The sequence below is a fragment of the Mustelus asterias genome, chromosome 16 (genome assembly GCF_964213995.1).
Source record: "Mustelus asterias chromosome 16, sMusAst1.hap1.1, whole genome shotgun sequence".
Classification (NCBI taxonomy): Eukaryota; Metazoa; Chordata; class Chondrichthyes; order Carcharhiniformes; family Triakidae; genus Mustelus; species Mustelus asterias.
The window spans coordinates 55915714-55926972 of NC_135816.1; the positions used below are offsets into that span (position 1 = coordinate 55915714).

An 11259-nucleotide genomic window follows, 5' to 3' on the forward strand; every position below is an offset into this window, starting at 1 on the left:
AGCATTGAAGGAATAGAATCCCTTTCTATCCAGAAAGATGCTCGGATGTTGAAGTGACACTTGCATGTCAGTTGGATGGAATACATCACACCTTGGATCCTGAAGAAGCAAAATGTAGTACTTATCCAACTTTCCTGGCCTTTGAGAAATGAAGTATTGGAACTGTTTCTTCTAGTGTACAAGTGCCTTGGTGACCTCTGATACAATGGTGAACAGCAAACTGGAAGGTGCTAATATCACCTGCGGCAGCCTGGAACAATGGCGTGCACCTTAGAAATACATGCTACTTTTAATAATTTCCTTAGTAAAGGAGCTATTTTGATGTTGAACTGAACAGCTGCATATTGAACTTAAACATGACTAAAGAAGGGAAGTTAATGCATGTATTTTTTTAAAACATTTTAACTATTCTCATGCTTTGACCTACATTGCAAGTTAGTTATATTAGAATTTTGACAGTTAACATTGGTAGGATTCCTTGAGGAGGAACTCTCATCTCCAATTTACTACTTTGTCTAATTTTTTAGGTTTTGAAGGCGTTACATTTTTTTCTAACTTCTGGCTATCATTCTGAATGACAAAAGCACTTACCAAAGTTATTTATTGCGCTGAAACACTGACACCAGCAGGGTGAAGAGTGCATTAACTGTCAGACATCTGCCAAAAATGAATACCATTGCATAGCGCCTCCTGGTGGCTATTGTAATAATTACTGCAATCATTGTTCAATGTCTATATAATCTATTCAGTGATCTATTGTGGTTTTCAAATGGTTCAGAAGGCTACAGGTTTTTTTATTCTTACAGGAGCTTTCTTTCAACTTATGTCAACTCCAAAGTAAAAGTAACTTTGGTTTTCTTGTTTAAAATTTCAGGTGATTTGCTGTGAAATTGAATCACATACAAGATTATATTATCCAATCCAGTCTGTCCATTTTATCAGCATAAATTGGGCAGCTCAGATGAAGAAATAGACTAGTCTTCTGTTCTGCAATAATTAATCCTTTTAACATAAATTTCACTAGTTAACTGCAGAGGTAAGAGGAAGCACCCTTCTCAAGCGGATAGGGACTTATTTGAATATTAATTTGGGGCAAAGATACACAGAGCACGGCCCGAGGAAGAACTGATTAATTTTTGGCAAAGTTGCAGATCCTGAAATTTTTTAACATTCAGAGATAGGATGAATTATCATTTTATAGAATATTGTGGATTGTTTTATTTAGAATTTTGGTTGTTTTAGAATTTTGTGCATTTTCTCAGCTGTTGTGGTGGAATTTTTCACAGCTATCAAAATGTGAGCTGAGTTTTCAGAGCCGATGGTTGTATGTGATTAACCTGAAGCCTCTTCAGTAAGGTGGAAGCTCGAAATAAAAGTTTATAGTTACTGAGCATCAATCAGGCATGGAAAAGCCTCAAGAAAGAGCTGCGTAATTGTAATAATGTTGAACTAACACAGCGCAGCAGAGCTTTGAGTTCTGCTGAGTGCCCTACTCACTTGTTCCACTTTGTTTTGCTCCTGACATTATTACTAACAGCCAACATAGCCTTTAACTTCTTTTTATAGCGTGCAGACAATTTGTTTAAGTTCACATGCTCTTTGCCGTGCGCACATGGTGACTTGTATGAGACCTGCATGGGAACTTGTATGTCAAACTGTTGAAGAATTTTGTACCCATCACTATTCACATCTGCTCGGGAATGAACAGATCTTTCTTCAGAAATGTGAGTATCTAACTAATCATAATGTTGGATGCTTCTTCCGACTTCTGTTTCTGGTGTGTTTTGGACTTCTTGAAGAATGCTCATGTAATGGAGCCTACAGAAAATAGAACATGAATCAGTATTGGAAATTTGCCCATTGGCTGGACATCGAGTAACAAGGCTTGTTTTTTGTAGCAAAGGGATAAAGTAGGCCATCACTGATTTAGGGGTCAGGTGCTAGAAGATAAGGTTGAAGTTATTTTTTCAAACAACTGTGGCAAGGCAAGTTACCAGGCTCACTGATATCAATTCCCTTAACAACTTCCATGTTCATTATTTTGAAGGAATCCTTCTTGTTAGTTGCAGTGATAGAGATTAGATATTTCACCCTGAACACAGGTTTTCTTAATGGTTGAGGACAGCTTTCTTACAAAGCAAATAGATGATTTCACTGTTAGGCTAGGAGCCAAATCTTACCAAATGGTATGAGCAAGAATAAATAACTCACAAATAGTTTGAGGAGTCACTGCAGTCGTTACAAAAATGCAACATTGATAACAAACGTAAACGCCTGACAACAGAGTACATACACTGACATGATACAGAAGGGATGTAGGGACATTGGTGATCTGGCACATTCTGTAGGATGAGTGTTTGCTACATGTTTAGAACAAACATCTCTTTCCGTTCAGTGAGCATAATTAATACAGGCTTATCCTGACACTGTTCCTCAGCCTTCAACATTTTGTTTATTTGCGCCCATGACCTATAGACATGGAAATCTGTATTCACAATGTTTTCCATGTCTTGCCATACTTGCTGTTCGTTGACTCTATTATAAGGGGGCTCCCCTTTGGCACTTTCCCACTTCCTTCAGTACGATTTCTAGGCCCTTTTTAGTGGTGGAGACCGGGAATATTGCTTTACCAGCTATTTATACAAAACACAGTTTTGCCTCCCTTTTGAGTGCAACAATTATTTAAAAGCAGATATATTCAGGATTCCAAACTACTGTGCCATTTGCCAGTACAACATACACATGAAATCCAAGCGATAAAAACAAATTTCTGAAAGAGTTCAGCAGCTCTGGAGAAAGAAATTAAGTTAACATTTCCAGTCCATAAGAATCTTCTGCAGAAATCCATGCAAACTGTCTTAGTTAAATAAGCCAACCTCACAGAATCGGGATGGTACACAATCAGTTTAAAGTTTATTTATTATTATCACAAGCAGGCTTGTAGTGAAGCCACTGAAAATCCCCTAGTCACCACACTCCGGCGCCTGTTCAGGTACACTGAGGGAGAATTTAGCATGGCCAATGCACCTAGTCAGCGCGTCTTTTGGACTGTGGGAAAAAACTAGAGCACCTGGAGGAAACCCACACAGACATGGGGAGAACGTGCAGACTCTGCACAGACAGTGACCCAAGCCAGGAACTGAACCCAGATCCCTAGCGCTGTGAGGCAGCAGTGCTAATCATTGTGCCACTGTGCCATGCAGGTTGACCTGGGAAATGTGAGAGCATGGACCATATTTAATACTAATCAAGAGATCAGCCCAAATAATCTAATTGTGGCTAAGGTAATTACTTGGTGTCGGTTAACAATTCTCTCTTTGCTTTGTATTCTTTGTGATTGTTTGTAAAATCTATATCTGAATTCTTCAATCTTTGTGCCGTATGACTTCTTTTAAACTTTACACTTTAGTGCATGTCTCCTTTTCTTAATGCTTTCCCAGAATATATCACAAAAAAGCAGAAATAGCCCATATGGCCCCTGAAGCATGTTTCACTATTATTACATCCTTAACTCCACTTTTCTGCCTGATCTCCATATCCCTTGATTCCCTTAAAAGTCCAAAACCTATCAATCTCAACCTTAAATATACTCAATGCATCCTCAGCCCTCTGAGGAAGAGAATTTCAAAATTCACAACCTTCTGAGTGAAGAAATTTCTCTTAATTTCAGTCCACTTCCTTGTGATAATAGAGTAGATGCTGAGACGTTATCAAGCCCTCTGAGAATCTGTTTGAACAAGATCATTTCTTATTCTTTTAACTCCAGAGAATATGGATCTGTTCTACTTCATCTCTCCTGATAAAACAGCCCCCTCATCCTAGGAGTCCTTCTAATGAAATAAAAACAGAAATTGCTTGAAATAGTCTGCAACTCTGGCAGAATCTGGAGAGAGAAACAGCTAACGTTTCAGGTGAGACCTTTAATCAGAACTGGGAAAATTTAGAAATGTAATTGAAATGGGGGAGGGTGGCTGGCTCTTTGTCCTTTGGGATACAACTCACTCTGGTGGACGGTCAGCCCTTGCTGTCCCTTCTAGTGGCTTTTCAACTACATAAGACAACACCTCTTTTTCTGGGCCGATTTGGGAACTTTTCTGGTCACCATTAAAGGCGTCAGAAAGCTATCGGCTAAACCAATCGCTGGCTTCCTCACTTTGCCTTTGGAGAAGTCGCTCTCTTGTTCCATGTTCCCTGAAACACCTCCCTCTTCAGGTGGAGGTGCAAGTCCAGCTACACTCCTTAGTGGCTTTTCAGCTGGGGGAGGCTTCTTACTCCCTATTTGCTCATCTGTTTGGGGACTCCCTTTGTCCCTATCTAATTTCATAAAGAAGGTTTCTACTGTTGATACTTCAGGCAAGTCCTTTAACTTTTTTTCCTGGTTTTATAACCTGACTATCTTTAGGTCCTTTGACTATGTGAGGCATCTCCTTCACTATTTCATTCCCAACTCTGGGACATCTCAGGTTCCTATTTAATTCTGGGATCCTCTGTGACTCAATTTTAGATTCAGGTGGCCTTTTCTGACCTCTTTTAACTTTACTGGTCTGGCTTCAATATTCAGTCACCCTGTTTGTGGACTTTTGATTCTGAACTGTGGACACAAGTGAAAAAAATAATTATTTTCTTTGTGGTCTTTGCCCTATAAATCTTTTTTCTTCATCCTTTTTTATTGTCTGAGTGAAAAGGGGCCATATTGCTACCCTCCTCCTGAGTTGAGGTGTGTGCAAAATAAATTAACCCTTTGAGTTCATCCTATCATGAGTTTGCTGTGAGGTTATTAATAGAAATTGGATCACAGCAAACCCAGGGGTTGTAAACACGCCACTGCTAATAAAGGGGAAATTAAATTAAACATCGCTTGTGCCCGTAACATCTGGCTGTTCTAGATGGTCCTACTTTACAAACGTACATTTCCAAAGATGTGCGGGTTAGGTTGATTGGCCAGGTTAAAAATTGCCCCTTAAGAGTCCTGAGATGCGTGGATTAGCGGGTAAATATGTGGGGGTAGGGCCTGGGTGGGATTGTGGTCGGTGCAGACTCGATGGGCCGAATGGCCTCCTTCTGCACTGTAGGGTTTCTATGTCTATGTCTATGTCTTATTCCTCCAAATCAAACGAAAGAGGAAAATGCAAAGGAACATTACTACAGGTACTGGATATCTGAATAAAAACAAAATGTTGGAATACTCGACATGATGAGGCAGCATCTGCAGAGAGAGAAACAAAGCTAATATTTTACATCCATGACCTTTAATTAGAGATGGAAATGACAATATGCAACACTGGCATTTTGAACAAGATCATGTTGATTTGTTGTACTGTGAAATTTAAATTTGAATCACCGACTCCAAAACAATTTAATGCCTGGGATCCAGAGACAAGAACCCAACTATGTCTAACTTGGCTTTCTAAATAAGTTTTGTAGGACTGATAGTCGAGCTAAAAACCAAATCAATTCGCCATATAACACTTGTGAAAAACATGTTCAGTCCATCTCACTTTCATTCCAAGCATTTTAAAACAAATGAATGTTTACAAGTGTAATGCCAATGTGTCGGTGAAGCTTGACCGGTGAGTATTCGTGCTGTATTTACACATATGTCTTGTTTTGATCCTCCAAACTGCAAGGGTTGTCCCTGTTGAAGAGTTGAACATTTACTTTAGCTCTGATATTCTGTTTTATATCTGACTGTATTTATATATTTTTCTTCCTTTACTCCTCCGACCTGCAGGGGAGCCCATGTTGAGGCGTTGAGCATTTTTAGCTTTGTGGTTTTCTGGTTTTCTCTTTGGAATGATTTAAACCAATGAAACTTTAGCTTATCCCAGCGCATCATTTAAAACAGTTGCTGTGGGAATCTGGGACATCGAAGAGTTATTTGGTTGTGTTGGTCAGTTAATGAGAGGGTGGTGTTGGTGAATAGTTGTCCTAAGTTTCGTGAACTTTAATTCTGGAGTGTGAGTTGAGTGTTCCAGCAGTTTAGACGATCTTGTGTTTGGGCTGTTTTATTAGGTGGCCAATATAGTTCAGATAAATTTGGGGAATACTTAAATGCTTTTCAAAGTGACTGTCAATCTTTGTTTCTAAAACTTTTTTTAACCAGCCGGTAAAATTATGCTTTTAATGAGGTTGATAATTTGATTTATGAAATGCTGAAAGATTTAACGTGGGCCGTTTGCTGTTCGCTTTTAAATAAAGTGACGGGAAATCAACACGTTCATGTGACTTGAAACTTCCTGAATTATCGGGCAGCTCGGAAATGGGGTTATGGCCAGTCGAATACCATGAATTAATGTTATCATCGATAAACGGAGACGTTGTTAGCTGAAGAACATTCGGAGGTCCATCTTCTGGGATGTATGAATCGGTGGTTATTTTTTCTCCATCCGTGGATCCCCTTCGGTGGGGCCGAAGATTCTTTAAAACTGACTGGTGGCTCTACCCCATCCGCTTTTGTTTACCACCGCAAAAAAACTCATCAGGATTGTGGGAAGAATTGTTACTTTTAATGTGATTCGGCACAGACATGAAGGGCCAAAAGGCCTGTTTTTTTTTCAAATGTAGAACTTTTATTTTTAAGTCAGAATTTTGATAACAAAGGAAAAATCTGAACAGGATGTAAAGTATGATCAAGAATAAGGCAGAACATATTTCTGATCTGTAATTTTCTATGGAGTTTGTGCCGCGCAGGGCTCCACATTCACCTGGTTCCTCTTTGTTTTCAGTCTGCAAGAGTTGAAAATCTGATTAGTTGTAACAGTAACAAACCTACAATGCTGTTGTCGTGCATATGGGAGCCAGTTTTATTGTGACATTCGCCAAATGGTGGTGAGGGTTCTATCCTGTTTTCTCTAATCTTGGTCTTTGTTGCACGTCAGTGGCTAGCTGTTTGGACCAACCTGTGGATCATTTGTAGGACCCTAACAGATCACACTAGGAACTCCAATGATTTGTTTTCTTAAGATACTTGTGTGGAGTTTATTATTTTAAGAGGAAATATTTTGAACAGCTTTTAAGCTTGATGAGTTAAATGCCTAAAGCACAGTAACGAAATTCTACATTTTCTGATATTTTTAGTGATCTGTAACTGAAATGGCAGTGAGAATATTCGTTGAGAAAGAAAATGAGTTGAGTACCCACACAAAGAACCATCCAAGGCTACTTTCTAGTTCATGTAAGTAATGTTGTAAATGTAATTTAAACTGTTTTAAAGTTCTATTAACATACACTTGAGCAAGAAGTTTCAATAACTTACAAAACTTTGGCCTAAGTGCAATGGTCTTAATTTCTAACTAAGAATGAATGTCACTGCTTCACTACTATTTTTTTAAATAAAAAACCTATCTCCTTTGACCAAGCTTTTGGTAATCTCCTTTTGGCTTTAGTGTTTTACTTTGTTTTGTACCTCCAATTTAAGATATATTTGACTTTTTAATTTGGTAAAGTCATGCTTTTGTTAAATCTGTCAACTATAGTGGTACCTTTGTATGTAACGATGACACTTATTAACTGAACTTGTGAATTCAAACTTTCTTGTTTCAGCTATAACTGACACATCTCTACTGCGGACTCCACAGACTGGAAAGATGCTGACTACAACTCCTCATTTACAGCAATCTGCAAGAAAAGCCCTGCGGGATGTTAATTGTTCATTGCGAGCAGGGAGCAAGACTGGTAACTCGCAGAAAAAGAAACCAGATAAAGTCCATAAAAAGAAAAACTCTACTTGTAATTTTGTTAAGGTATTTAAATAACACTTTTTTTACTAGTCATGTTGGAAGAATTAAAGATTTTTTTTTGATTACTGGAATGCCTCCGGGGTGCACAATGGGGTTAAATTTTGAAGTCCACAACTTTGTAAACATTCATGGATTGTGGGTGTCGCTGGCTGGGCCAGCCATCCCTGGGCGCACTTAAGATCACACCACTGGATCTGGAGTCGCATGTAGGCCAGATTTCCTTCCCTAAAATACATTAGTGAACTCATTTCATAGTCATTATTGGACTTCTAATTCCACACTCTTATTGAATTCAAATTTTACCATCTAGTGAGATTCAAAACCTGGGTCTCTAGTCCAATGATAATGTCATTATCTTCCCCAATCGGGCAAACCATTTGAACAAATTCATTAATATGAAATGTTAACCTTGAATTTATTTTTGGCAATTCAGACAGCATTTGTGGCTGTCTCAAATTTAACCTTATTTTCTGCCTGACCCAGTTTTCAACATTTTCTATTTTGATGGGCTTATTGGTACTCAATTTTTGTGTATAAACCATTTTCACTCAGTTCAGGCCCTTAACTCTTGCACTAAAATAATTCTTACCACATATCAATAACTGTTGGTGCAGCCTATCTTTTTATTGCTATTTAATTGTTCTTGAAACATAGAATTAATAGATTCAGTGAACTGAATACTTTCCTAGAAATATTCTTGATTCCCATGCAGGATTAGCTGAGCAAAAGGGAAAAACTAGAGGTTCTTTAGGCAACAGTAAATAAGCCAAGATTGAGATTATTTTTTTTATATTGAGCAGGTGGCAAGGCAAACAGAAGGTTGCAATGCTCCTGTAGAGGGGTGCTGCTGAACTAGCAGCAACCAGGGAAATATTCCTGGTTCAGATTGAAGGCTACTTTCAGGAATGCAAGATGGGTGGCTGTCAAAGTAGTGAGAATTCCTTGAATTGCTTTTCTGTTTTCATACTACCATTGTGCACACTGCCAGGGTCTGCAACATTGACTTTCACAAGGTATAAAAGTTGTTCATTTTCCAAGTGGCATTATGCTTAGCCCAAATGGAATGAGGGCATCTCCAGTATTATGTAAAGATGGACACCTTTATAGATATTTGGGTAGACTTTTTTTATCCCTCCTGATATCCAATTGGTTGAGATATTTTGGATGTGTTTTTAAACTTGCTATCAAAGTTTTTAATCAAACTTTTATCTCCAAAAAAAATTGAAGTTCTGCATTAAATGTGGTGAAAGAGTCCTAATATCTTTCTAACACTATAGAGAGCCATCAACCTAAAATCAATTAACATGTTTTAGTTTAGTGTTTTCTTTTGTGGCAGAATGTTTAACTAGTACTTTCAGTCCACAGAAAAAACTTCCATTTTAGAGCCACCAAAAACTGAAGACTACCCTGAGATTGAAGCTTTTATTCCATATGATCCTTTTGGTAAGTAACTAAACTTGGAGGAAAGTGAGTTTTAAAACTATAAACCCAAATTTCACTGTGGTGTGTGTCTCTTCCTAGTACCTTTCCCAATTGAAACATTGCGTATCATGATCCATGATCTAAATGCAAAGTCACTTGGACTGTTGTCTTGAGTGACAATCCTGATTTCGATCATCAAACTAAATTCTTGTGGTGGGGGAGGAGGTCATCCTGAAGGTATGGACCTATATTCATTACAGTTTACAAGAATGAGAGATCTTACTGAGAACTCTCCTGAGGGGACTTGCTTTGCAGGTTGCTAAAAGGATTTTTTTCCCCCTTCTTGATAAAACTACAACTAGGAGGCACTATGGGTTTCCCACAAGATGGAATTTTTTAAAAAAGGGTGTGAAGCTGTAGAACTCTTTGCCCCCAGAGAATGGGGAGGTAAAGTTCTCTTCTAGCAGAGTGCCAGAAAAATATTCAATGTTTCAAAAGTCATGCATTGCCTGGTTCCTTTTAAGGTAACCAATCCTGCTGTCTTCACTATCGAGTTAGGTTGAACCTTTTTAAAATGTATTAATTGCAGACTTTGAAGACTTTAATGTGCCAGAGGAACATAAGCTTGATCACATCTGCCTGGCAGGTCTACCACTCCTCTGCCTGGGGAAGGAAGACCTTTTATTGAAAAAGGTGCTGAACAAAATCCCATCACCACTAGAATGGCCTTCACTTACAAAAGAATCCAGTAAGTCCCTGTTGGAAGTTGTTCTGCCTAATGTCTTAGTTAATGGGGTTGATGTTAGAAGTCATTCTAATGTAGCTTTGTTCTGGGTTGGATGTAGTCACAAGACCAGATCAACTTTTTGGCCTCTTTTCAGGTCTATGGTTTACCTAGAGTATAAATTAGAATATTTCTCTTGCTTTTTATTGCTAAATGAACTATATTTAACCTAATATAGAATATTCAATAAAAACTACAACCTTTATGTTGGTTCTACTGGGGGAAAATCTGATTCATTTAATGTTTCATTTACAGTTGGACTTTCAAGACTTGCTAAAGAATTTCTCATTATGCATTTGGCTCTTTTGTATTTGGGAATGAAGCAATATTACATTATTTTTTTAAATTGTAGATTTGATGGATTTCGACATGAATGCTGACATTTTGGCAAACTTGGATGAAATTGATGAAGTTGAATTGCCAATGATGGAAGATGACTTCTAGCTTGAAACTGAAATTTTACTAGATCTGTTTATAATTTGGATGCATCTCTCCCACAATGTGGAAGAGATTGCATCACTGTCAGCTTCTATTTATGAATACTGTTATCTAAACTTTTTGAATAAAGACTTGTGTGCATATTATATATACAATGTGGCATTCACATTTTTGCCATTCACAATCTGCAGGAACTGACAAATGTCTGTCACTATTCCAAAATATCAGATTACAATCAGCACATTATTTATCTCTATAGTCACCCTTTTTAGAACCCAAGGTAATTTTAGATCCAGACATTTGTCTGATTTCACCAGTACTTATTCTTCACATGTTCAGACCTTTAATGAGGTCATCTTAGTCTTGTGTAGGATAACTACATATCTACTACAAGAACATGTAAAGAGTTGAAATTAGGAAATAGACTTTAACTGAATAGAAGTGTCATCAACTTCAAATGGTAAAAACAAAAGACATTGACGGGGAGAGCCGTGCAAATGTTGTGAGCATTCAACACACATGTCACTTGCCCTTGCTTTACGTGCGAATCACTTCAGTCACACCGCAGGTAAAATAACTAGACCAATCTGGCAATCCTGGGCATCGGCAACACTCAACAACATGTCTTGGCAGTCCCACTCAGATCTCAGATGGGCTGCATCTGGCCCTCCCAGTAAGAAGTTTAACAACACCAGGTTAAAGTCCAACAGGTTTATTTGGTAGCAAAATTGCCTGTTTAAGGTGGGCTAAAACAAAGCTTTCCACCATAACACAGCTCACTCTGAGAGCCCTTTGCCCAGCATCCCCTCGTGGGATTACTGACCCACGCTGGCTCCCAATCAAGCAGCACCTCCATTTTCAACTCCTCCCCCTTCC

At 38.3% G+C, this 11259-nt stretch overlaps 1 protein-coding gene across 5 annotated transcripts; it reads left to right on the forward strand.

Moving 5' to 3' along the window:
* Positions 1–5791: 5791 nt before the first annotated feature.
* pttg1 (PTTG1 regulator of sister chromatid separation, securin) lies at positions 5792–10532 on the forward strand. Of its 5 annotated transcripts, none has more exons than XM_078231619.1 (6): positions 5792–5957; positions 7078–7174; positions 7543–7742; positions 9098–9182; positions 9751–9909; positions 10298–10532. In XM_078231619.1, exons 2-6 carry the CDS (start codon positions 7093–7095, stop codon positions 10387–10389), a joined length of 618 nt encoding a protein of 205 aa, XP_078087745.1. In that variant the 5' UTR covers positions 5792–5957; positions 7078–7092; the 3' UTR covers positions 10390–10532. The 5 variants fall into 5 exon arrangements, with proteins under 5 accessions (XP_078087745.1, XP_078087746.1, XP_078087747.1 ...); XM_078231620.1 differs by having other exon boundaries at positions 5796–5890; XM_078231621.1 differs by lacking the exon at positions 5792–5957 and adding an exon at positions 6214–6825.
* The last annotated feature ends 727 nt before the right edge of the window (positions 10533–11259 follow it).

Coding starts and splice junctions, on each gene's coding strand:
- pttg1 (XM_078231619.1), top strand. CDS start 7,093: ATGGCAGTGAGAATATTCGTTGAGAAAGAAAATGAGTTGAGTACCCAC. Junction 9,183..9,750: donor TATTCCATATGATCCTTTTG/GTAAGTAACTAA, acceptor TATTAATTGCAG/ACTTTGAAGACTTTAATGTG. Junction 9,910..10,297: donor TTCACTTACAAAAGAATCCA/GTAAGTCCCTGT, acceptor TTTAAATTGTAG/ATTTGATGGATTTCGACATG.